Source organism: Rhipicephalus sanguineus, chromosome 1 (genome assembly GCF_013339695.2).
Source record: "Rhipicephalus sanguineus isolate Rsan-2018 chromosome 1, BIME_Rsan_1.4, whole genome shotgun sequence".
Lineage (NCBI taxonomy): Eukaryota > Metazoa > Arthropoda > Arachnida > Ixodida > Ixodidae > Rhipicephalus > Rhipicephalus sanguineus.
Genome location: NC_051176.1, coordinates 160,967,489 through 160,995,448, shown reverse-complemented (window position 1 = coordinate 160,995,448; position 27,960 = coordinate 160,967,489). Strand labels below are relative to the sequence as shown.

The window sequence follows — 27,960 nt, the reverse complement described above, 5'->3', positions numbered from 1 at the left end:
TTGCTCAAGGCTACCAAAGAACAGGGACCTATCTTCAGCCTTGTTGGGCGCATATGCGCATACGACACGCCACTCGCTGTTGTACATTGAGAAGTCAAGAGAGGCACACCGGCCCGACGCACACGAAAAGTGAGCGTTCACCTGAAGCCCCGGAAACTTCTTAACAAAAAGTAAGCATCCAGCCGATGTGCCCACTGCATGACTAACGACGACAAAAAATCTAGACGCGAAACGCTGCACTATGCTGCTGGTCTCCTCCTCGCCGTCGACTTTCGTTTCCTGAACTGTAAGCACATCTATCTCTCGTTCCGTTAGAAGTCATTAAAGCTGGCTTTGCTTTCTTTTTCCTGCCAGTCCTCTAACGTTTATGGTCGCGAACTTTAACGGGCATTCAGGCGCCATTTTAACGAAAAGAAAAGGGACCAGCAGCACAATGCCTACCTCTCGCGTCTAGCACGTGGCTAGACAATGCCGTCGCCGGCGTTGCCATCCGGCGCAGGTACTGAACTGGCCCCACGTGCTCCGCGTTGCCGCCGCGCTTGTCGGCCAGGACGTTGGGGCGCGGTCGAAGGGTTTACCGCCGTACTTGGGCAGTCTTTGCGGGTGGTTCCTCGTTGCCAGTTACGGTCGCTTCAGTACTATTGTTGCTGGTAGGGGGGTGGGGGCGCTTGGAGGCCGCGGTGAGATTGGGCGGCGTATGAACGCCACTCTTCTCCGGTTGTGGCTCGTTCGAGCTTGTAGGCTCGCCAACCTTGGGTGCTGGTGAACTCGACGTGACTGTCGGCGTCGCGTCGGTTGACACACTCGACTCGCCCGCCCCTCTATGAAGCGTTGGTGCCTTGCCCTTTCGGGTATCGCCTCCTGACGCCGCTGGGACGACTTGTGTTGCTGGCTGGTGGCCCTTTGTCCCAGACATGTCGCCTGCAGCTGGTTGGTCCACCGGCCCGTCTCCTTTCGGGGCGTCACCGCTGGAAGGCGTCGACGTGTCCTCTGGCCCTGACCGCTTTCCTGCCTCGTCGATTCCCCTCGCAGCCTCCTCCGCCTCGGCGACATCCATGAGCTCTTCATTTTCGTCGTCCTTTGGCCGCCCGGTCGCCGACGCGTAGGTACGGACGCAGTCCGCGTCCGCGTGTCCGTAACGCCGGCACTTCGAACACCGGGGCACCCTGCAGTCCCGGCGAACGTGTCCCGTGCCGTGGCAGCGCAAGCACTGCATTGCACGCCCGGGCACCACCACGAGGGCCAACTCGCCGGCGACACGAACCTGGTGGGGTAGGTCTTTGACCTTTACTCCCGGCTTCAGCTTCAGCAACACGGTCCTTGTGGTGGAGCCCTTTTCTCGCATGCCTTGTACGCGCCAGCGCTCTCAGGTAACCTCGGTGACGTTCCCGAATGCAGCGAAAGCGGTCCGGATATCGTCGTCTTGGACGCCGTGAAGCATCCAATGCAGGCGCAGTTTGACCTGCTGGTCCTCAGGGTCGAAAACCACACACCGGCGGCCTTTGACCTTCAACTCCTTAACCGCTGCTAATTTCTTCGTGGCTTCACCGGTTTTCAGTGTCACCGCCCAGACGTGGTTGATCTGGTACGCCCCTAACGCCACGACGTCAGGGAGCACACCAGCAGCGGCGAGGGCGTCTCGGAAGTCTTCGACCTTGTAGGGCCGCTCACGCACGTCTCCGTGCAAAAACAACGTGTTGTGAACAACACGGCCAGTGGGCAGAGTAGGCAGAACAATCTCATAAGCGTTATCATCTTCGGCAGCCATCCTGTTACCGCGGCCGGCACGGGCCGCTATTGCCGCTCCATCGGAGCCGTTCATTCCTCGACCGTTCGCTAGCGCGTCCGGAAGTAGAATGTCAAAGCCACGATGTTACTCGCGACTGCTTCGGGTAAAACACGACAAACACTGTAAGGAGTGGAAGGAGTCTCCTTAACGCATTTTGTTCGGCAGGTGTCACGAAGAAAATGAGCCCATTCGGCGATTTTTAGGCGCATTGGCGAGGCCGTCAAACTACGTTTTTTGCGCGACGCCATGCTTCGAAAAAAGCCGGGATAGTGCAGCCATCACCGCTAAAAACATAGACGAACTTTCAAACAGCTCTAAGATTGGACAACTATGTCCATCTAGCGGAAAACATATCAAGCCAACGCCTTCTTTCTAGAGGAGGCGTTTATCAAGCAAACAGCAAACATTAGGTAATGTGCATGCCATCTGTGAGGTATTGTGAGAAATATGTCTCGACTCTAGCACAAGGAAGTGCTTTAGATCGAAAACCTGTACCATTACTATAGATACATAGCGCGCGCGCGCGTGTGTGTGTGTGTCTGTGTGCGTGTGCGTGTGTGTGCAACAACACACATTAATCAGTATGCACTTAGTGGTTGAAGTGCGCACTAGGGGCCGGATTTCGCTATCGCGTTCAACTCTTAAAGGCGAAGCTTAAGGGTCCCCCAATTTTTCTTGTTCTTTTCCTTCTGAGTCGACATACTGATCCTCCTCTCCCCCGCCGCATTAAAAAGCTCTCCGAACTCAAAGGGAGGCTCAAGCACTTAAAAAAATGACTTTGGAATGTGTAATCATAGTTTGATCCCTGCTGAATTCGAAAACCAATGTGAGAATACACAGAAGTGAACGCAAATAGCATTTCTTGGCAAAAAACCACAGCTGCAGCCGCAGGGCTTCTTGAGTCGCTCATCATCATCAGCACAAAGAAAGCATGGCCTTGCGATCAGTTCCACTAATGCGCGCAGCCGGAACTAGTCACGGAGGCCACGGTTGATGATACGACAGTGCTGCGCGGCTCCGCCAAAGATACCGACGATGACGTAGATCCGGTTAGTTCGTTTCTACGCCGACACTTTCGGCGCGTTCGCGTGGGCGGAGCAAGATGAACTTTTCTTTTGCGTATTTTAAAGCTCCTGCTGCCACAACAGCGGAAAATATTACTCCATCGTCGACAATAATGTTGGTCCTTGTTAACAACAATATTTTACCGAATTTTAAAACCTCTACAGCTTCCCTTAAAGGTGGTTTTGCACATGCCTCCAGGATCGGAGGCATTGCAAGCTTTCTGCTCCTCAAAATATTTTGCAGAGCCTCCGTGAATGCGGGTCGCCTTCACCAAGCAACGATGTCCTTCGATTTTGCCACCACGATGTCTCAAAATCTGGCGATCTGTGACGTCGTGATGACGTCACAGAATGACGTCATTAATAACGTCATGTTACACTGAGGTCATGTGACTTTTGGCACGCCGACTTCACGTACACGCATATTGTCACGTGGTCGTGACGTCGACGAAGGCAGCAGTCAGCACGTCCGAGATGAAACTCTTTATTAGGCCGAACTTGTGTCCGGGAAAATGAAACTTCAGCTACAGCATTAAACTGATAGCGGCGAACATAGCGTCGACCGTCGATCAACTGACAAGTGGTCAAGCGCGTCGGCTTTTATACAGGCGATATCGAACTTTCCAGCGATATCGCTGGTGGCGGCGTTATCTCTAGACAAAGCTGGAACATTCGCGCGTGGCACGCAATCTTAACAAAACGATCTACTGCAATCGGGAAGCTTCTCTAACACTGCTTCGCGGACAGCGTCGAGCGTTGATAACCGTCCTTGCTGGTCAAACCCGAATACATCAAAATAAAACAAGAAGTGGGCGTGGCAATATTCACGTGAGTATCACGTGACTCTAGACTCTTAATTACTTTTTTGCATTCTTCGACGCCGACACCGGTCTCGCGAAGTATGATGCCGTCACAGAATGACGTCATTAATGACGTCATGTTACACTGAGGTTATGTGACTTTTGGTACGCCGACTGCACGTACATGCACGTACACAGGCACACGCATATTCACATGAGTATCACGTGACTCTAGACCCTTAATTACTTTTTTTGCATCCTTCGATGCCGACGCCGGTCTCGCGAAGTATCGTCACATGCCGCCAAATCTCGAAGACGCCGGCAGTCAAGTTTCGCGTTTGATGAGACATCTAAGGCTTTCGCCTTAGTGAGAGCCTCATACCAGTTGGTTGATGTTTCGATGGGCGGTGTATTCGTCAGGTGCATCACAAGCGCGGAATGAAAGTCGTGCCGTACATGATATGCATGTCCGAATTTGCATGTTAGGACCTGTCGTTTATGTTCTTTATACAGTCATGTCATGCCATATCAATATTGGTATATATCCAATGAATGAAACGGCCGCGAGCGCACCATGAGCGTGGCATGTAAATCATGCCGTACATGGCATACATGTCATGATTTTAATGCTATTACTTCTAATTTACGTTCGGCATACAGTCACGTCGCACAATACAAGTTTTGGTATCTATCAAACTAGCGAAACGGCTGCGAGCGCACCATGAGCGTGTAATGGTAGTCATGCAGTACATGACATGCATTTTATGATTTTGATATTACCCCCTGTCATTTATTTTCATCATACAGAAATGTCACGCCATACGAATTTTGGCACATATCCATTTAATGACAAGGCCGCGAGCGCCCCAACGCAGTCTTGTAAATCATGCTGTACATCACATGCATGTCATGACTTGTGCGTTACGACCAGTCAATTATGTTCGTCATACATCTCTTGTCACGCCTTACTAATTTTGGTATACATTAAATTAACGCAACGGCAGCGAGAGGACAAGACCATGGCATGTAAATCATACCGTTCATGATATGCATGTCATGATTTTGATCTTATGACCTGTCATTTATATTCGTCATGCATTCACGTGATGCCACACCAATTTTGGTGTACATCACTTTAACGAAACGGTCAAGAGAGGGAGAGAGAGAGAGAAGGAATGTAGGAAAGGCAGGGAGGTTAACTAGACAATGCGTGTAGTTTGCTACCCTACACATGGGGAGGGGGAATAGAGAGCACAAAGTCGTAGGTGGCTTGATAGATAGATAGATAGATAGATAGATAGATAGATAGATAGATAGATAGATAGATAGATAGATAGATAGATAGATAGATAGATAGGGATGACCATGATTACTAAATATATATATGTCACTGCTATTATTAAAAAGCTACGTTGCCATTTCGGATACTTTTCGTTTGACACCACTGAACACTAGGTTGCATATAATTAATTGATTGTAATTAATATTTGTTACTAATCAACGATAAAAATGAACAGTAGAAATCCATTATATGAAATTGTGATCTATCGTCTTATCGTGACTATATACCTTGAAATACCATCTATACTATAGATGTGCTTCTACACTAAGAGCTTGCGCCCATAAATTTCAAATAAATTGTTAGATTCTTTACTATTATTTATTACTATTACCAATTTCCTATACGTCAGCGTGATAATGCGCATCACATCTGCAGACTTTTCTGAGTTTTAACGTGATCAACATGCACTTTCTCATCAATTTAGCGACAGGCATTTTCTTACCCCTGTAGGGCTGCTTTCCCGCAGTAGGATTTAGGAAACCTCTTCAGGAAAAAAACCCAGCCAGCGTAATCATACCAAAGTGCAAGCACATGGAAAAGTTGTCGTACTGTACTTGTCACTAGAGTGCAATTAGCGAATAAATGATCATTGTGCTACAATTAACTTTTGAAAAGTCACCCCATGCATTTTCAATGGATCCACAAAAGTGTCTCGGGAAAAACATCCAGCCGGCGAATTCAAACTAATTGCTATGTACAGCACAAGAACGCTGTCAGCGTTAAGTGCCTTAAGTGCAATTTGCGAATATTAAGGCATCCTTTAGTAATCAATTTTTAAAGAACGCTCCCCATAGCGTTACGCCGAGCGCTTCCCTTTAGGGTCGACTTTGCCGCAGTACTCGATGGCCCAGATTGCTAGACATGAGGTGAACCAAAACAGCCAAGTGATCTCAGTGAACTCAGTGAAGTCACCACCGCCAACTTATCGGCCTACCGCTTTGACGGAGCCGCCGAGTCGCGGCCGCAGCTGATTTCGTTCGCTCAAACCACGGCTGAGAGAAGCATGATCGCGGCGTGTGAATGCGCAAGTAACGTTGTTTCTTTTTTTTTTGTATTTCGCGGGCTTTCTTTGCAGCTTGGAAAAAATGGTATACGTGAGACTTTCTTGATCGCAAATAATACAATCGGGGTTTCTGAAGACGCTCTCGAAATTCGCAAGTCCCATTTCTTACCTAAAGTCAATAGTTAGCATTTGAGTCTAATTATCCTAATTAACAAATTAATTAATTAAAACAATTGTCTGTAGCGCGCAAGGAGGCTACAGACAATTGTTTTAATTGTCTGTAGCCAAATTTAGACAAAATGACAGACATCTTTACAGAAAAAGTCTGTGGTCACGCAGCAAATTTCTGTTATTCGTCGTTAACAGAAATATGTACCTGAAAAAAAAAGAATTTCTGTCCTTAATGTCGGCGATTTACAGACGATTGATCACGTGTCTTTTAGTACATGAAAAACAACTATAAAAGGATACTCCACCAATTATTATACGACATATTTTAAGAAGCAAGTCAACGGTAGCAATTAATTGTGTTTCAAGTAAAATGCGTGTTTTTACATGTTGCGGTCCTTCTTTTGGCGCGCTTCAATGCACAGATTCAAATTTCATGCTGCATAGGCCTAGTTTCTTCTTTCTAGACTGGACCGACTGACGCTCCTCGTTGTTTGCTCGTCGATGGTCTGCTGCCATTGAACCGCTGCGCTTTGTTACAGTTCGTCCATCAGGTAAGTAAGAGTTTCCTTACTGCTTCTGTGGGATTGAACTCTATTCTGTATTAGTGAAGTGCTATTACGTGATTATGTCGAATTGCTATAGACCTTATGCAAAATATGCTGCCATTCAGTGGCCGCCGTGTGCATATCCGCCATGTTGAAAGCTAAGCGCGCTCCGCATGTGCAAACACGGAGCACACGTATCGGCTGATAGGAAGGAAAGGCAATGCCGACATATTTTCTTGTGCCGTGTTGCTCAGATTGAAGAAGTTGGATGCTGAAAAAAGGTTTGCAGGAAACTAACCTCCACGCTATTAGATTTCCCCGCGGTCGACGAGAAGCAGCAGATCGTTCCGTTGCTCCGGCTACTGCTTACGGCGAAAGCCGTGTTTACGTTCGCCGCTCTTAATAGATGCGTAGATGACAGCATCGGCTCTCATCTGAGAACACTCTTTCGTGTCACGCCGGAACGCGACAGTTTTCGCGCCGTGTGCTTGCAGGCACAGACAAACCGGCTTCGTCTACGATCTTCAAAGCTGCATCGCGGCTACTCGCGTATGCCTGCACTGCTGTTGACGTCGTCAGTTTGTTTATTACACTGCGATATCAATTATATGTTAGGTGCACGTCATCGATCGTCAGTGAACGGACCGGTTGTGCTGGAGCGTGTTGTTTGTTGTTCGTTTTCCATTGTGGAGTTAAAGTAGCGTTAGGTGGGATGTATTGCACGCGTATTGCTTCACTATGCGTATTTTTCAAGCATTTCATGTGCTGTCAATGGCATTCAGAGGTGCAGGCCGGATGTCCTGACCACCCTTCCACCCCCACCCCCCTCTGCTCTTTATTTTTTATTGTATACTCCAAGAGGAGAACATATAGGGTTCTCCCAAAAGCTAATCCCCCTTCGGAAGAAGCCTGTATACCCCCTTGTGTGCTATGAAATGTTAACAGATGTTTCAAATGTGTGGTACTTCCGTAAGAAACTGAAAGAAATGCTGTTCCGGAAAATGGGTTACATTAGACTTGGTTGCGCCATCGCTGGTCACGCGCGGATGTAGTTTCGCAAGCGTTCAGTAGGTGACGTAAAACTGTCTTTCTGTAACGGGTTGAAACTGTAAGGCGCCAATATAGGCCCGAAAGCGACGGTGTGCACGCGAGATTATTGGCGTGTCATGTCATTTACGAGCACATGTCGGAAGGATATATTGCATAAAATACCAGCTAACGGCACCTACTTCTTGGAGCAACTAAAACTTTTCATGTTGACCATTCACGTGCGTGAGGTGTGTTAATTTCTTACATTCATATAGTACTGTAATTCTATACATAACTTATGTCGGTGACTACAGCCCCGAAATATTTTTTATTTAAAAAAATACGCTTTGAAATGGGTCAGCAGCACTTTCTTACTTACAGTCATCGCTGCGTCGTGTCGCGCGCTAAAGCCTCTTCCCAAACATTCTACACTACACGCAGGATATTCAGATTGCTAACAACGCTTATTCGCTACACTGAAAACAGAGACAAAATTTATAACCTAGCGTGAAAGTTATCGCAGCGACAGCAATACGATGCGGACACAAGCCTCCAACATGGCGCCGAATCGGTAGCTTCGTCGAACCGCCAACAGATGGCAGCAATTTTGCATAAGGTCTAAAGTCCCTCTATTTTTCAAAAGTAGCGAAAGGTCTTGATCCAGCCGCCGCGCCCTGCGATAGGTCGGTTGGCGACACGTGACCTTTTCGCCTTCGCGCCCCGCCCAAAGGGTCCAGCGGCGGCAGCGCTGTGCCGGCGATAGGTACGGATCACTGTGTTTTCAAGCGTGGAGTGGGGCGATTTTAGCACGTAGAGAGTACTTCACGCGCCTCTGTCGCACTGTTGTTGCAAACTAGAAGCGTTTATGTACCTGAAGTTGAGTGGACGCAGGCATTCCGCGTTTGAATTTAATGTTTGGAGCGTGACGTGCTAGTATGTCGGGTCTATGCCTTCGGTTGCCTCCCCGCGCGGAGGAGAGAAAAAAGCTTTTTTTTTTTTCGTTCCTCGCGGTGACAAAAATATATGCTGAAGGAAGGCCCAACAAAATCAGTCGCAAAAAATTTGTGCCCACAGAAAACACCCGGATATGCGAAGTAAGTGATTTTGTAATGGTTATAACTTCAAGCAGCCTTTCGCCTGGTCGGCGTGCTTTTGTTCGTGCATATGCATGAGCATTATCTCAGCAACGCTATTATTTCTTCGGCATTCTTTATGCCGTAGATTTGTGCGCAGTAGTCAATGGGGACCCTTACAAAAAAACTTACAGCCAATCTGCAGAAATTCTACAGACCACGAGTCACCCCTGATTCGGAATGCGGAAAGAAAAGTGCGACTTTCTGTCACCCCTTGTCACCTCCCAGTAGGCAATTGGAACACCCTTTCTGCAGAAACCTCTTAGAGTATAAAGAAAATAAGCTTAGTTAAAAATACCGTGTAACCGTGGGAAGACTTCCGAACACTGACAAACACAGTCAAACCAATAATAGCGTGTACTTTGCGCTACGCAATACAAGAGCGCTAGGTGCCCGATGAAGTTTCCGAAAGTACCAGTACGCTGACTACCTGCCTATTTTATTCGAGCTAGAAAACAAGCACTTTTAACTCACCCAAACACCACCTGTTCTTCAAGTTACGCTGAATGTCAAAATATGCAAAGAAAAAAAAAATGCCCTGCATGACTGCTGCTGTGGGGAACCCGCTTGGAGCCTGCTTTGGAAACGCACGCGTCTTATTTCAATATTTAACGTGCTCCGTGCTCGTTAACGTTATTTTCCCTGTAGTTTGATAACTGCTGAATGTCTTAAGCCACAAATATTAATAATTTAGCGGTTCAAGCGAGCACCGAGTTCGGTTTCAGGCGCCAGCAATATGCACGGGAGCGAGCGGCGCGTCGTCTGCTATCGCTGCTCCTTGGACCCCTCGAGAGGGCGCGCGTGTAGTTGTCGCTACCTTTATAAATATAGGGACCTTAATAAGGTCTATAGCGCCCGATGACAGCGGCTCGTGTAGCCATACACAGCTGGCAACGTTTTTTGAACCAACGGTTCTTGAAACGTTGGTTGCTAGTGCACGTCGTATTTAGCTGTGCTGCTGCGCTTAGCCGTGCGGCGGGTGGTGTAAATATTGGCAGGAGGTGTAAGCAGAGCAGCACTGCCATTTGAAATATGCCAAGCGCTGCCGCGGTCTGCGCCGTGTGCTTCGTTGTTACCGCGCAGAGCGTACTATAGACCTTATGCAAAATTGCTGCCATCTAGCGGCCGCAGTGCGCATTTCCGCCATGTTGAAGGCTAAGCGCGCTCCGCATGTGCACACACGGAGCGTGCTTATCGACATGTGGCAGCTGATAGGAACGGCAATGCCGACATATTTTCGTGTGCCGTGTTGCTGAGATTGAGGAAAATGGGATGCTGAAAAAAGGTTAGCAGGAAACTAGCCTCCATGTGTTATTAGATTTTCTTGCGGCCGACGGGAAGCGGCAGATCGTTCCGTTGCTCCGGCTACTGCTTACGATTAACGTCGTATTTACGTTCCCGTTCTTAATAGATGCGGTATGTGACAGCATCGGCACTCATCGGAGAACACTCTTTCGTGTCATGCCAGAACGAGACAGTTTTCGCGCCGTGTACTTTGCAGGCACAGACAAACCGACTTCGTGTACGAGCTCCAAAGCTGCATAGCGGCTACTCGCGCATGCCTGCGCTGCTGTTGACAGCAGGGGCGTAGCCAGGAGGTTGGGCGGGGGGGTTCAACCCCCTGCCCCCGAAATTTTTCAGTTTTGCTGGCGTATATATACACGCGCACATACAAACGCACGCACTAACATCGATAAAGTATGGTTGAACCCCCCCCCCTGAAAAAATTTCTGGCTACGCCCCTGGTTGACAGCATTACTTTGTTTATTTCATTTCGATAACAATTATATGTTAGACAGACGCGTTATCGATTCTCAGCGAACGAACCGATTGTGCTGGAACGTGTTGTTTGTAGTTTGTTTTCGATTGTGTAGTTTAAACGGTAGCGTCTGGCGGGGTGCTTTGCGCGCGTATTGCTTCACTATGCGTATTTTTCAAACATTTCATGTGCTATCACTGCCGAATTCAGAGGGGCGGCCCGGATAGCCTGACACCCCCTCCCCCCTACTTTCTTTTTTTATTTATACCCCAAGAAGAGCACATGTCAGATTCTCCCAGCTGACGCTGATCGCCCTTCGGAAAAAAATCCTGTATCCACCCCTGTGTGCTATGAAATATTAAGAGATGCTTTTGTGTGACACTTTTCGTATGAAACTGAATAAAACATGCTGTTCTCGCAGATGTGTTACATTCGACCATCGGTGCGCTACCGTTGGTTGCGCGCTGAGATGGTTTCGCAAGCGTTCAGTCGGCGACGCAAAACTGCCTTGCTGCAACGGGTTGAAATTGTAAGGCGCGAGTAGGCCCCGAAAGCGACGATGTGAACGCGAATACTCTTGGCAGATCGTGTTATTTACGAGTACATGTCGGAAGGCAATTCAATAAAATACTAGCTAATTGGCGCCTACTTCTTGGAGTAACTAACGCGTTTCATGTTCACTTTTCACGTGCGTGAAAAGCGGACCTTTCTTACATTTTAATCGTGCGGTAGCTCTATGCAAAACATACATCAGTGACTACATTGTTTCAAAATAACAAAGAGGACAACGGTTTTTTTTATAACTAAGATGCACAATACCTTAGGTCGACGTAGCTGTCGCTTATGAAATACACTTTGAAATGGGTCAACATCACTTTCTTACCGTCATCGCTGTGCTCAGCCGCATCGCGCGCCAATGCCTCCTCCCAAAAATCCTACACCACACGCATGATATTCCGATAGCTATATAACAACACTTCATTCGCTACACTAAAAACAGACAAAATTTATAACCAAGCGCAAAGCTTCAGTCTCAGCGACGACCGGCTTACATGTGACTCGGTGACAAACATGTACCTTCTCGTTGCGAGGCAGTTCTTCACACGTAATAATTGCCAACGTAAAAACTAGGAAATACCGGTAACGTGTACAGGCTCGTCTGACATTTTTATGCCCCGATTGCCGACTATCAACGCAGATACAAGCAAGAAGTTATAGCAGCGATAGCAATACGATTCGGACACAAGCCCCCAACATGGCGTCGAATCAGTAGTTTCGTCAAACCTCCGACAGATGGCAGCAATTTTGCATAAGGTCTATTGGCCGCGAGATCGAGCATAGTCGGCACCTAGCGGTGAGCGGACGAAACTCCGTTGTGTGGATCGCTCCTTGCGTCGTCTGCTAGCCACACCATGTTCGCATCTGTGCGTACGTCATGCACGTCCTCAGATTACAGCTTATTCCGTTGTGCTAGCACAGTATCAAATACTTGTACTATCGCACTCAGTATGAGCTACATCACGCGAGCGAGTTGCCGAATGCTCTGCAAGGTTGTACAGTGGCGCCGATTATGGCAAATTTTCAAGTTATCGGGAGAGAGTTTGGGTGTCCCTACGAGCGTGCATCCCCTCGACTTGCTTTCACCCTCTCCTTCGTTTTGCCCTGAGGTGATATCAGCTTCGAAAATGATAACTTCGAGGGGGAAAGCAAGCAAGTGGAGGTGAAGCGCGCTCGCACGAGCAGCCAAACTCTCTCCCTATACCTTGAAAGTACGCTGTGATCGGCGCCGCTGTACTGGTACAACCTTGCAGAGCGCTCGGCCACGCGCTCGCGTGATGTAGCTCATACTGAGCGTGATAGTACGTATATGCCTACACGATATACATACGTTTTTCGCCTTACGAGACTTGTATGCACTCTAAAAAGTGAGTGCATGCACGTGTCGGTATGGCGCTAGGTCTAACCATCGTACCGTCCATTCGCCAAAACATTTCAATGTGGGTACCGTTTTGTAGTCCAAGCACATCACATAGTGCATTTGGCGTCGTCCTAAACGAAAAAAAAGTACTAAATGTCGAGGTGTGAATGCAGAATTTTAGCGACACCATCTCCTGAAGTGATGGCGATTTGGAAATCCCTGTGATACCGCAAAGCATGAACTAGCGTCTGCAGAGGTCGGTTAGCGGTAAAAAAAGACCTGAAGCCACGCATTTCTATAGCAGTACGCGTATTCGTGCAAACAGAAAAGCAGCGTGCACAAAGTTCTACTTCATCTAATTACGCAGAAATACAGGCTCTCTTTTGTTTGTAGCCGCTAGAGCAAGAAGTGAGTACTTAATTGGCTCAGTCGCGCAACACTCTTCATTATGTGGTATAATCAAAACACAATTTAAACACGTGCAAATAAAGCAAAGGAAAAACATCGAGCCATATCTTAAAGCAAAAAGGCGCACTATGGGAACAAGGACATAAGGGAGGAACCGACAACACAAAGCGCACACTCGCAACTGAATGTTTATTGAAAGAGTACACATAAATACGTTACAAAAAAGGGCACGTGGTGCAATTTTCCTCGCCGAAACAAAAAAAAACGAGATGGGTATCCTCTTAACAGATCATGAAGGCGCATGCGTCTATACAAAAAGGAAGTTCGAAGAAAACCGGACTAAAGAAAACTCAAACTGCGTGGGGGGGGGGGGGGGGGGCACAACAGAGCCGTGGCGTCAAGGGAGGGTGCCCACTTGTCTCAGCACTGCACCACGTGCGGATGCTCACCTTTTCTCGTTGACGCGATGGTTCTGTCTAGGCATCGAGATAAAACCACGCGCGAACTAATTGAAGCTTTTCACTAAAGAGATGCGGGGATAGATGCGTCAGCCACCCTTCTATCGCCATAACAGAGCTAGAATATTCATATTTGATCAACACATTGCATTAAACTTGTCTGCCCTCCTCTCTCCCCTCTCCCTCCCCCCCCCCCCCCCCCACACACACACACAGTTTGAATTTTCTTTAGTCCGGTTTTCTTCGAACTTCCTTTTTGTATAAACGCATGCGCCTTTATGATCTGTTAAGGGGATACCCATCTCGTTTTGTTTTGTTTCGGCGAGGAAAATTGCACCACGTGCCCTTTTTTGTAACGTATTTATGTGTACTCTTTCAATAAACCTTCAGTTGCGAGTGTGCGCTTTGTGTCGTCGGCTCCTCCCTTATGTCCTTGTTCCCATAGTGCGCCTTTTTGCTTTAAGATATGAACCGTTACCAACTAGCCCAAATTGCTGTTTTGCTACAAAACATCGAGCACAGCGCATACACGAATGTGACCGAAGGCCAATACCCCATTGATTGGCAGATTGCGTTTCTCTCACACGTAATAGGAACGTTAGGCCGGTTTCGTGCATTAATGCGGCAATGGAGGGTGTATACATCACCATTAGGCTGCACTCAACGCGCTTTATTCGCCGACCATCGATTGAAACCGCACACGGCGAAGCGCCGCTGCGTAGATTTCCATACGCGCCGCCGACCGCCTATCCACACAAACGCGGAAACGGTGCTGCCACCTATCCGCCTCGTGCATCGGTATGGTGGCGCCACCGCTCGGCTCAGGTGGTTGTACCCTCTCCCAACCTCCCATAGGATCCCATGCATTTTGAATGAAGCTTGCGATTCCGTTGCGCAAAAACAAACTAGCGCCATCTCTCGACAACACGCCACACCGACGATGCAACACCTCCTCTTTCTTCCACCGACTGGCCATGCTCCAAGCTAACTCCTCTCTCCACTTTCTTTTATTTCTTTCGGTGGCCGTGAGAGCGCGCGCTGTGCACTGTGTAGTGCACAGCGCGCACAGCGAAACAGGTGAAACCTATGTGACACCCCCACCGATTCCAGCGGTAGCCAGCGCTGGACGCCATCGCCGCCGCAACCGCAAACCTCGGAGCTTCAGAGTCGGGTTCCTGAATATGAATGGTGCTCGTCGGGAACAGAAATGGACAGAACTATACAATGCGCTAGATGTTGAGTCCTTATCTCTCTATGCAGTTGCAGAGACACACCTCCGTGATCTCGAACACCCCCCTGTGCATGCAGCATGTCATTGGGCAGGGAGAAACCGAACTGGCGATGACCGGAAGGGAGGCGGCGTTGGACTGCTGTGGCGTCGGGACATGCCGTGGCAGAGCGTAGACAGTGGCTGTGTGGCTGGGTGACGTCCTGGGGAGACCTACTGCTGTCTGTGTGGTGTACATGACAGTCGGTAGCGGGCAACACGAGGCCAATACCGAGGTAGCAGAATGCATTCACAGGGATGCAAAAAAGCTGGCAGCAGACAGACAAATTATTATTGTGGGAGACTTCAATGGACATGTGAATGAACTAGATGGATTCACTGACTAGAACGGGCAGCTTATGCTACAACTGAGTGAGAAGATGGAGCTCGTCGTCGCGAACATGGAACCACGATGTTATGGCCAGGTAACCTGGTGTGCCCGTGGAAGCGCTACGTGTATTGACTATGCCCTGGTGTCGGCAGGCCTTCATAGCTTGTTCAGGCAAATGGACATTGATGAGAAAGGTATACACAGCTTGAGCAGCGACCACAATCGTCTGCTAATCGAGTTCAACTGCGCGGGTAGCTCGGCGCCCCACAGCAACGTTCGGAAGAAACAGGGCAAGTACTTGCTCAGCCAAGCCGTTTTGGGTGTCGCGGACGACTTCGAGAAGAGTCCGTCAAATGAGCACTGACACAAAATTTCGAAGGCGAGATAATGAGTGAAATAGACGTATGTGGAGCCGTACACAACGTCTACGAAATATCAAGGGCCAATATAGCCTAGAACATATTTAAAATCAATTTTAAAGTGCATGCCGCGCGACTGAGCGAGATGCGAGCGCTTCTCGACGCCGACATCAACGCGGGGTATGTGTAGTTTGTGTTGGCTGGTGGCTTGTTGTGCCCTTGCGCTTGTGCCGTGCTACCTGCCATTTCTTTCTCCGTGCCTGCGGCTTTCCGTGTGCTAGTTGTGTTCTCTTCCGCTGTTCGCTCGTCGTGCCCGTTGGCAGATGTTATGGCCCGCTCACGCTAGCGGCAAGCCTGCCGCAACGGCGCGGTGCAGCAGAACGTCGGCCGTCGCCGCACGCGCGAGAGCTGTCCAACTTGCACGGCAAGCTTCGTCGGCGAGGCATTCGCGCCTCCGAAAAACATGGCAGCACTGCCAAAAGCGGTTGTCGTCCACTTCGAATCAAGTGGCCGCCGTGCGCTCTGTAACGTGTAAGTTCCGAACTGATTCTTCCATTTGCTTTAGATTCATGTCCTTAAGCTTCGACAGCAATGTATTCGTCCCGATTCGGCGCCGTTTTTGAGAGCCATAGTCAAATAATCGATGCTGTAAGCTTAGCGAGTAGAGATGGGCGCTTCCGAATGCTCGGAGGACATAGATTACGCGTTTGTTAGTTGTGTCTAATCCTCCATAGCTGGCGCCACTTGACCTGGTTCGGGGCCCACCGCACTCACGCTCGCGCGCCGCCCACGTCACAATTTTGCGTGCTCACGTGGCCAGCTGTGGCTACCCGTCCTCCGGAAGTGGCTGCCTAGCTCGGAGCTCTTTGAAACCGAAACTGCGACTGGGCGCTCTAAAAACGTCTCTAAATAAATAACCGTCACGCACTCGCGCAAACGAGGTTTGCAGCCGTGATAAGTGGATCATAAGCTATCTATTGCAACAAAAAAAAAAAAAAAAACAAGGTGCAAAATTTTTGTGTCAGTGCTCCTTTAAGAGACCAAGCTGGGACCTATGATGACTTTGTGGCGGCCTTGTCCTCAGTCATGCAAAAACATATGGTCTGGGAGAGGCACCGTACACGTGTGGCACGCAAACCTTGGTGGGATGTGGAAGTGAAAACTGCATGGCAAGCCCGCCGTGAGGCGAACCGCCACCACCGTGCCCTAGTCAAGAATGGAGACGGAGAAGCATGTTTGAAAGCTTGGAGTGAGTACCTCGACTTGAAACACAAGCTTCGAACACTGGTTCAAGGGAAGATTGCCAAACATAATCTCCGTCTTATGGCCTCTCTAAGGGAAGAAGGCAAAACATCATCGCAAAAGTTCTGGCGATATGTGCAGTCACTAGATTGGAAGGATAAGCGCCCTGTTCAGCTGCGAAATGCTGCCACAGGGGAACCAGTCGTGGAGCTGAAAGAGCATCTCACCGCTCACCTGCTACGTTTATTTGGTCATACAGACGGAAGCGAGAATGGGACTCACGTAGAATCAACACACACGCATGTGCCCGGGCCCCTTCCGGAGAGGCTGTCAACCGAAGAGTCGGGTGTGCGGTGGCGGGTCAGCAAGGGTGGAATTGACCGGGCATTGAAGCGGATCAGTGCCCATACAGCACCTGGTGTGGACGGCTTGTCAGCTAGAATTCTCAAGGTCTTTGGCAAGGAGACCAAAGAACAGCTTGCTGGCTTGTTCTCCGATATCATTGAAGGTGCGACCATCCCGAGGGAGTGGTGCCTTGGCCGTGTGGTATTTATACCAAAGAAAGGAGGCCAGTCTGACCTCATCGAAGACTACCGCCCACTAACGGTTACAAGTGTCCTGTATAGGCTCTTTGCAGGCATCTTGAAAGAGTGGATGAATGGTTGGGCAGAGGCTAAAAATTTGCTTACAGAGATGCAGAATGGCTTCCGTCCAGGCCGAAGACTGGAGGACAATTTGTTCGCTCTCACTGAGTGCGTGTCGATTGCAAAGGCAGAGCAGCGGCCCCTCCTTTGCTGTTTTCTGGACGTGGAGAAGGCGTATGACAATGTTCCACACGCTGCACTCTTTGAGAGCCTGTCTACAATGAATCTTCCAGCTCCTCTGCTAACAACGGCGCAGCGCATGTATGAAGAGAACACGGCCATTGCCCACTTCGGGAGTGCGCAATCTTCGCCTGTCAAGGTCACAAGAGGTCTACGTCAGGGATGTCCGCTATCCTCACTGCTGTATATTCTATATGTGGCCAACATGGAGCGAAAGCTCTTCAGTAGTGTCTTGGTTTCCAGCTGAAATACAGTACAGTGGGAGTAGACGAGAGGTGCAGACTACCAGGGCTCGCCTTTGCTGACGACCTTGTGTTGATGGCGGAGTCTGCTCAGGACCTTCAGGACCTCATTCACATCTCCCAGGCGGAAATCACGCGCCTTGGGCTCCGCTTCAATTGTAAAAAATCTGCAGTAGTCCCCCTCGCTGGCACATGTGCGGATGAGGTCACTCTCAGGCTCGGAGATGATATCCTAATGGTGTGTGCGACGTACAGATACCTGGGAGGGCAGCTTTCCAGTGGACCGGAGCTGTTTGGCCAACAAGAGGAAATCTTCCGGCAGAAGGCACTTCGGGCCCAGTCCATTCTCCGTCGACAATGTCTCTGGGGGTGCAATCGACTTGTGATGGTTCGGGACCTTTGGAAGATAGTGCATGTGCCGGCGTTGACGTTCGCGAATGCTGTGCTATGCCTTTCGGCAGTCACGCGGGAATGGCTTGAACGACGACAGCGGGAGGTTGGCCGGATAGCTCTCGGCTGCCATGGTGCTGTGGCCAACGAAGCTATTCAGGGTGATCTCGGCTGGTCGAGCTTTGAAGCTCGGGAGGCGGTCAGCAAAATTGCCTACCGTGGCCGCTTGCTCTGCATGCCCAGAGAGAGATGGGCACGGCGTGTTTTTGACTACCTGTCTGCAACATGCATGCGCACTCCGTGGGTGAGGCGCCTCTACCGCATCGAGAGCAAGTTCGGCCTCTTTCGCGCCCCTCTCAGCGCAAACTCATCCGCCGAGTGGGCAAAACAGGCGCGGGAACGAGTGCGGGAAGAAGAGGAGGCACGTTGGATCCACAACATGTCGGAGAAGTCGACGCTAGCGGTATACCGGTGTCACAAGAACAGTATTGGCATGGTACACTTGTACGACAACTCCCTTGGCAGCAAGCTACTATTTGAGGCGAGAGCTGGTGCACTCCGTACACTTGTACGCCTTAAAGGAGTACTGACATGAATTTTAAAATTTTTCGGGTTGTTGCTCTAAATGAAAGCACGGGTGTCGAGAACCCTAAAAAGAGTGTCGTGGTGCCTGGGGATGCATTGCATATATTTTTAATACCGCTTCTTTCAACCAGCAGTTTCGGTTTCGGTTTCGAGAGGGCGGCTTCATAGTGACGTGTCAAGTCTGCCCGTGACGTCACGGGCAGACTGCAACCCACAGAATATGCACCTGCTGTCCTTTGCTGTCAGTCGAACGTGGTTCATGATGAGTGAACTGTCGTCCAGTGCCTCCGACAGCGATTTCTGTGATTTAGGCTGCATGCAGAACCCACACTTCGCAAACCAAGTGAGCTGACTTGAAACGTCATAGGGCTCTCCATGCGGTGAAGCTGCCTTGCAGATGCTGGGAGATGAAAACATTAAAATCAAACTTAAATATTTATACGTGTTTCCCCGATGCGGTGTGGGGAGAGCGTTAACACTACATGCCAAGGAAACCAAAAACGTCTGTTTTGCTGCACTTCAAAATCGTGTCAGTACTCCTTTAAGGCTATTAGCAAGGACGTGAGTGATGTGCGGTGTCGTGTGTGTGGTCTACAGGACGAAACTATCGAACATGTGGTACTGCGGTGTGAGGGCATTGGCCCAGCGATGACGGATGGTGCCTCTCTGGAAACTGCTCTGGGCTTCGAACAGGCCGGCGGAGACGACGGTCGGCGTAGTGTGGACAGAGCCGCGGTCGCAGCGACAAAGGGCCGCCTCGAATGCTGGCGAGCGGCTGTTGCGGCGAGACATTCTTGACTGCTGCCTAGTCAGAGCGGCTCCTGTTTCTTCTTCTGTCTTCCTCTCCTTCCCCTCTTTTTTTTCTTTTCTTTTTTTTCTTTTTTTCCCTACCGTTTTACTGAAAAAACAGGTAATAAGTAGAGCTTCATGTTTGGCTAGGGCGTGGATTCCACGTCCAACCGTTGCGAAGGGTTGGCCACAAAATCATCATCATCATCATCATCATCATCATCATCATCATCGACAGTGCACCCGACAAGGCCGGCTGGGCTCGTCACTTTCGTCGCGTCTTCCTTGGACGTTGCAACGTTAATATTGTGTAAGGCGGTGTCCACACGTCGGACGATGAACCCTGATTTCGTTCAGCTGCCATCTCATCAACGGCAATGTTTCAGACGCCTCAGTTGTGTACTTTTGTCCGTTGGTTGCTGGACAAGATGGCTTCCTGCAAGACCGCGTTTTTCCAAGTCAGCTGTGTGTGTAGTTCTCGGCGTCGCAGCAGTTTGATGACGCGAGGACGTCAACTGATGCTACATGGTGGGAACCGCTGAAGTGACTGCAAGCTTGACGACATTGTGACAGAATATTCTAGCGTACTGTACGCGCACGATTGTGCTACACTTAAAATATCGCGCTTGGCCTCGCGCGTCAACCTTGTACGCCTGTGTGCAACAAGTGTGTTGTTATCGTTGTTGCGTCGGTTAATATTGAATTGCAATTGGAACACCGTTCTTGCAAAGGTAAGTGAAGCTGTAAGTAGTTGCCCTTCTATATGCTCGCTACTCCACGAACATTACTTCTAGAATCGCATTTTATGTTGTGTTGTACGTACCAAAGGAGAATCTAGCATACGAGATACATTACACGCGTGCGCATTTCCTATATAAATCTGAGTAATGCCACGCGTGCGCATTTCCTATATAAGTCTGAATAATGTCATGCTCAATTTAAAGCGCATGTGTTAGAGGATTGTGGCTTCAATGCTGAAAGTGATTAGATATTCCGAAATATGTGATTGCAATGCAGTTAGAACTTTCTCAAATGTTAACACGGTCTGTGAACAAAAAAAAGAACGCTGCGTGAATGTTTGTTGGTCATTTGCTAAAGTACTTTCACGCATTATTATGCAGCTGTGTGACGGCTGTTAAAACGTTCAGCAAGTTAGATTTTGGTTTTCTTGGCCTGGTTGAGTGCTACGAGTGTTGGGCGAAGATAAAAACGCGTGTCTTTTGTGCGTTTCTTAAGCAGGCATACAGCAGTAATCGTGATTGTTTTTGTACTGTTCGGGGTGTTCAATAAAACAAGAAAGCTGTTTCGTACTGCTACAGTTTTTATTTCATCTGTGTTAACAGATCACGCAAACAACTTGAACACATGCACGTAAGAAACGAACGCAGTGCATCGCGCGCACGCATGTAAAAACAGGCCTGTCATTTTAAAACAAATAATATAGAACAATCAACGTAACAAACGGCATGGTTGTCTAGTGGAGCAGCGTCGGCAGTACAAATATCAAACCAGAATGAAAAATGAATAGAAAAAATCGCCAGGCCTGCGCTGAAACCGCAGCACAGTCACAGCGAAAGCTGCAAGAGCGGCGCTTCTAGAGCCCGTTGTAAGCTCTCTTGGGGCTACAATACAAGTAGACTAGAAAGGTACCCACTACGCCATAAATCACAATTTTTGTGAAGTTGGGAAGCACCTATCAAGCCATTATTCGTCATTCTGCGGAGAAGCGAGGCACCAGCTACACGTCTGTAAGGCATTATGTGGACTTTGTTGACGCGACGACTGATGACGATGAAGAATTATGGCTCAGCTCTTTGTAATGAGTTGGAAGGTTTAAACGGCCCCCCAGTTATGTAATTTGCATTGGGTGACGCCCGCTCGCTATTTCCCTCTCCCGTCATGCTGTATAACATACGTTAACGTGGGAGAGAGACGGGGAGGGGGGGCGAAGAACTTTACTGAGACCCCGAGGAAATGGATCATGCGCTCATGGGCTTCCTTGGCAACCAATACAAGTGCACTTGCGAGGAACCCACTACGCTATAAAGCATTGTAATTTTACTGAGACCCCGAGGAAATGGATCTGCGCTTATAGGCTTCCTTGGCAACCAATACAAGTGCACTTGCGAGGAACCCACTACGCTCTAAATCATTCTAATTTTTGAGAAGTAGGGCAGCAGGCACTGTGCCATTTTTCGTCATTTTACGGAGATCCGTGGTACCTGCTAAACGCATGTAGGGCATTATGCGCACTTTGTTGATGCTGTGCCTGATGACGACGAAGAATTATGGCAGAAATCTTTGTAATGGGTTGGAAGCATTTCACAACCTACTCGTTGCGCAATTCGCATTGTGTGACGCCTGGTTACAGAATTCGCGTTGTGCGATGCTTGGTGCTTATTTTATTCTTCTACCACGCTATATTGCATATGCTAATGTAGTTCCTTCCCGACATGAAGCCTGTGTAGGACCTTTTTGCAAAGCAGTTTCAAGCACCGGCATGGCTCAGAGGTTGAAGAACTGGGCTCCCACGCAGAGGGCGCAGGTTCGAACCTCGTTCCATCCTGGAATTTTTTTCTTATTTCGTTTTTTTTTCTTATTTCGATCGATACTGGTTACGGACACCGGCGGCGGCGGCGGACAACTACGGCGCCAAAAACGGCCGGTGAAATGATCTCATAACAGCTTTCGCTTGTAAAACGGCGAGTAACGGGCGCTTTGCCCACGGCTTCTATATGAGACGCGCGTATCCACCTTTCGCCACCGTTCGCCGTTGGTGGCGCCACCAGTACCACTCAAAGCAGCAGCGCACGAGGCGGATAGCCAGATCTCGCGGCGAATGGTACACGCCTAGTTCAGGCGTTGAGTGCACGATATTGCGTCACACTGCAGTGTGTTCGACGGTTGTCTTATCTTTGAACAGCTAGTTTAGGCGCATCGAAGCAGGTGCTCCGCTAATGTTGTGATCAAAGAATGTGTTCGTGCCATGTGGCGTTGGCAGAAGCAGTCCCATTTATACGGATCGCGTGCGTCCTTAGCTTGCTATGATGCGTGATTTTTTATTTTGCTTTGTCAGCGTAGTCGCTTCGTTATATAGGGCCCTTTGTAGTCCAGCGCAGCGTTCGCATCAGCCAGCGTCAGCAGAAGTTGGCGACGCCAGTTTCGTTGGTTCGTCACGTTATGTTGACGCGAAAACAGAGCACTCATACTCCTACATGCGCGCCGCGCCGGTCGCGCTACGTCGACTTGACGCATGCGCAATTTAGCACACCCGGCGTCCCATCGTCACGAAGAAGGAAGAGACGCAGACGCCGTGAAGTCAGGGTCTTTGGGTACCCTGTTTGTTGGGTAAAGTCGCCGGCGCGGAAGTCGCCGGCGCAGCGTTTGTGGCGTCCTGTTCTCTTTCTTGTGTCCGTGTTTGCACGCCCTGTCTCTTTTTAGAATGAGTTTGTCAGAGACGTGCTAAGGCTTTATTACGAGCACAATATTGAGTATCGAATTATTTATGTATCGAACTATTTCACAATCTCCATCGAGTTCGATATATCCGGGCTCGACTGTACACTGAAAATAGAGCGAATCATTGCAGGGGCAGACTAGCACTTTCAAAATTCGCAATTTCACTTCCACTTAGGGCAAGAGATTTCGGTGCTAATACAGCCTGAAAATGGCTTGTTGACTGCTTATCGTCTTTCTTGCATTGCGCTTTTTGTTAAGCATAGTTGGGGCGCTCAAGATGTTTCAGAGTACACGTTGTTAAAGTATGTGCAAACATCCTGCTTTAGCAAATTGTTTAAAAGGGTATGAATTGAGCTTGTTGGCTTGGCTTCATAACAGGAAACAGCGCGGGCAAACGGGACAAGAAAGTCCTGCCAGTCTTTCTTCTCGCGTTTGCTCGCGCTGTTTCCCGTTATTAACAAATTCTATTTTGCCTCGTGTCTACTTATTCGATCAATGCTCGTTTCTTTATTCAAGGATACCACCTGTGCTGATGACCTTGAGAAAATGCCAAGTTGGCCTTTCGTATTTGCTAAAGGTATGCTATTCTCTGCTTCTAAACATGAGTAAATTGTGAACCCAAATTTTCAACTTGCAGGTGGTGGTTTTTTGACAGCGATGTTCATTACAGTTTGCATTGATAACGTTCATTTCATGCAAGCATCCAGTCCGAGAAAGGCGTTCAGTATATTATTCCTGGCACACTTTGGATCAACGTGCCTACCCAAAAGAGACAAGTCTTACCTTGGAGTTAAAGGGACACTAAAGGCAAATATTAAGTCGACGTTGATTGTTGAAATAGCGGTCCAGAAACCTCGTAGCGCTGCTTTTGTGCCAAGGAAGTGCTTATTTTGAAATAAAATCACGTTTTTAGTGGTCCGCATCGCGTTAGCGCGCTTCAAATCTCCCGCCTGAAAATACGACTCTAATACGTCACTGCTGCCGTGCCCAACGTTGCCCGCTTTTACTGCGCGGCCGCCGACACTAGTAGCAGCCGAGCGGAAGTAGCGGGACCCACAGTAGCAACAACGGCGCTGCGGCAAAGACTTGCTCGGATGGGCACATTCAAAGCCGTCACCAAGTTGCGGTTGGTCTCGTAATCCTCAGTACGAAAGTGCAGCGAGCACACACGCAGAGGTTTTGTCTGTGTAGCACACTGGCGCAATGGCATGACACTAAGCCACTTCGAGCGTAAGGGTTCATTCCGCGGCACCCAGTGAAAAGACACACCGGTTTCCTTGCTGCAGCACTGGCGTTGTGCACCATTCGGGCATCCGGCAATATCACACGCATGCGGCATTTCGTCGAACTTTCTGTCAGAGCGACTTTCACGAGCGCGCAAAACACGCACGGCAGTACGCGATCCCGAAACTACCAATGAGACGGGCGAGGCACAGTTCGGCGAAAACGGAACCTTTGAACCACGCGCGCCGTTCCCCATGGCAACGCCACGGAGGTTTTGTTTTCCATGAATCAAGCGGAAACGAACAAACAGCATTTTATTACGTCTTTTGATGCTCGGAATGTTCTTTTTTTACTGCTGCTAGTTTGATTACTAGTGATTTATTGTAGGCCGACTTCCCTACGTCATCGGTATCACTTCGAAAATGTCCCACTCGTGGCGCTCATCATGTGATACATTTAGCTTAATTTCTCGGTAAGTAGGGCACTGCTGTTGACAATATTGCCGTTTTAGAAGTTGTCATACATTGGGCTTTCACTCTCACATAAATTGTTATTTGCCTTTAGTGTCCCTTTAACTCAGAGGTGAAATTGAAAGTAAACCTTGGAAACAATGCTTTCGCCAAGAACTCTGGCTTTCCGGTAGCATTAAAAAAATGTATGTTATATTGCTCACGTCAAATGCCTTCATTTAACGAGATGGCTTAATTTAGTTAAAAGGAAAAGAAAGCATTTTAGAACAAATATAATAAAACTAAGCCATAATCCCTTTAATGAGAAGCTACCTGTTTTATGGTATACTCCTTGCGCGTATCCACAAGTATACTGGCTGTCAGTACTTAGACATTAGAAGGTTCAAATTCAAATTTTAGTGTTAGAAAAGTTAGGAGTTTCGTTATAGACTTATGTGGCAATAGTGTATTTAAAGTGAAGGCAATTTAAGTAGACATGGATGTACACATACACACATATTCTTAATGAAGAGCAAGTGGGTGCCTTTGTAGTTACACTGTATCTTTGTAGTTACACTGTAGTTACACTATAATATTTAGGTACTTCTTCAGTGCTAAACAGAAGCCTCTTCTTTTTAGGTCAATTGCCACTGTCAGTCCTGGAAAGGGCACGAAGACTGAGCAGACACGTGGGAAACAGCACAACCTGAATCCGAAAGTGGCGTCATTGATTAGCCTCCTCAAGGATTGACTTTTAAACATCTGTGCCTGCAAACTCGTACAACATCCCCGGGAGATTACTGAATCTGGACCCCTTGTGATACTCTGGGCATACTGAACGAAACGGGAATTGTAAGTGCTCGTTTTTCTGTTTGACACAATATTAATTACAAGTAACAGATAAGAAAGCCAAGGAAAGTACAGGGGATGTTATTTGTAGTCATTATGAAGCAAATATGAAAAAAGTAAAGTGGACGAAGAGATAACATGCCGCTTGCAGGAACCGAAGCAGCGAGCTTCGAATAACGCATAGTGACCGCTTGTGATAGCGTGAGCATCTCTCGTATTCCAAGATGCACACGTTGGCAACTGCCTGAACTTCTACGTTCCATGTCAATAAAACTGTTTGCATTTCACTCTATGGTGAACTGAATTAACGAATTTTCGAGAGAGGATGCGTGCTATAGAGGGAACAATGCAGATGCAAAAAAAATTGTGGTGTTTTTTGTTTGTGAGATTTTCTGTTCTTGCACCACATACGCTGTGCGTAAGCTGTGTTAATTTTGCAGAACCTGCCAAATTGCTGAATATTGGTAAACTGACATTGCTGTGATGAGAAAGAAATACAATTTCAAAAATTTCTTGTTAGAGCAGAAAACCCATTTTAATTGCAGGAACTTTCTGTACTGAAAAAAAGAAAAAAAAAGCTTGGGCAATCACAGATTTCTGTACTAAAAAAACAAAAGTGTAGTAAAATCACAGAAATTCGCTGTTAGTGAGAACAGAAAAAGCCATGTCAAGGCACAGAAGTTTTCTGTTACTGACAATAGAAAAAAAACCATGCGATATTACAGAAATGTACTGTTACTGAGAACAAAAAAAAAAAAAAAACATGTAATATCACAGACATTTTCTGTTATTGAGAACGGAAAAAACATGTAAATTGCAGAAATTTTCTGTTAGCAGGAACAAAAGAGACATGTAAAATTACAAGAAACATAAAAACAGAAAACAGAAGAAAACAGAAATTTTCTGGCAGGCCACCTGCCAGAAAATGTCTGCTTTTTTCAATAAAAATTTTTTACAGTTTTATAGCTCAGGGAAATGTCATCACGTTTTCTGAGCAACACTGACACGTATTTACACGCTCTTTATTGATTATTTTATAAAAAAAATATGGACAAGAAAGTGAAATGAAAGTGCAATTAATCGCATGTTGGTTGCACTGTTGACGTATTGAGAAAATGCAGTTGTTCTGTTGCGTGCACACAGCTACACTCACTGAGTTAACCCATTCGTCCTTTTCGAGACGTAACGCTGTTCGATGACCACAGCACCAGCCTCAGTTTCCGAATGTTGTGGCCGCTTAGCAACGATGACTATATGTTTTGGGACAAAAGGAATTAAAAAGGGCCCTGTCTCGAAATCCGGTGGACGTTGAGAAACCCGAGAAAATGGGCACCATTATGAGCACTCCACTGTTATCTATATAAATAAAATAAGTCCCATTATAGCAAACCCACTTATGTTTGCGGGTGTTTTTTACAACCAAAAGAGAAGAGGTGGCACATTGGGGCGAGTACATAAAGTGGTAGTTGGGAACGAATAATGTGAGTGCTCGATATTGACGCTTGTGGCATGAGGCGTATTTCTGTGTTGTGCTCCTGGTCAGACAGGCCTCCCAGAGCTCGAAACACCAGAACGAGTCACTCGTTTTCTTCCCGTTTTGCACTTAGCATCTCTTCAGATTACATCAGCGAGGGCCTTCATGTAATATGTAAGGTCATGGACACAAGGAGCGGCGATTCAGATGGACAGAAACAGAAAATAATCGAACCACAGCACGCACCGTTTCTCTCAATGGCTGAGGTGTATACTTACTCCTTATGGCCCAAGCCTTCTGTTGACGCAGAGCCACGAAGGTCTTTAGCATGCTTGTCGAGCAGTCGGTTGACACCTCGGGTCTCGTCACAATGTCCATTACGAGCGGGAGCAGTTTCTCCACCGCCACCTTGAGCACGTCGTTGAGGTCGTCCTCGTAGTTGCGCGTGGCCGACTCGGCGCCCTGCGCCCAGACCGGCGCTGAGAGCAGTGAGAGAGCACCACCGAGCACGGCTAACAGTGGCCACGGCGTCGTGCACCGCTTACGACCCATGGCCTCCGGTGCGAGCGTGAAACGCCAAAAAGATTCTCCACTGAATACGGCTCGACGCGAGTCCTTCGAGCGCTGCGATGACGCCCCGAGAAGGGGAGGTGGCGTCGGGCCCGGCAGCTGCGGCTTGTAACGCGACACGCCGCAAACAACCCTCCAGAGCCCGCTGCGTGGCTCCGGCTTGTCTCCGAAGTTGCACGTGCGAAGTCGTCGCGTAGTTTTTCCCGCTATTCCGCCCATTCAGCGTGAAAGGGTACAATGGAGACGAAATAAATGGCGCCGCCTTTTCGTTTCCGGCGATTTCTTTCAAGTCCGCGGGAAATTCACGAACGAGGAATAGAAGTCTGAATTATGCCTCTGATTCTTTTCGTGGGTTTATCCTAGTCCGACAATAAAGTCCCGTACTTCATCTCATCCGGTCTGTTGATCACGTTCCCAACGATGAGCTTCGCTCCCAGTGCTGCACGCAATCGAGATCTTTGTGTAACTTTTCCTCCCGCGGCAATCG

At 48.3% G+C, this 27,960-nt stretch overlaps 1 protein-coding gene across 1 annotated transcript in view; it reads right to left on the bottom strand.

Annotated features, from left to right (window-relative positions):
- The window catches only part of LOC119401303 (nose resistant to fluoxetine protein 6-like), a 123,356-nt gene extending 95,778 nt beyond the window's left edge, over positions 1-27,578 (bottom strand). The window contains exon 1 of the mRNA XM_037668001.2: positions 27,182-27,578. Within this exon, the coding sequence (XP_037523929.1) occupies positions 27,182-27,455 (274 nt within the window). The 5' untranslated portion in view covers positions 27,456-27,578. The remainder of the gene's footprint in view (positions 1-27,181) is intronic.
- Positions 27,579-27,960: the final 382 nt, after the last annotated feature.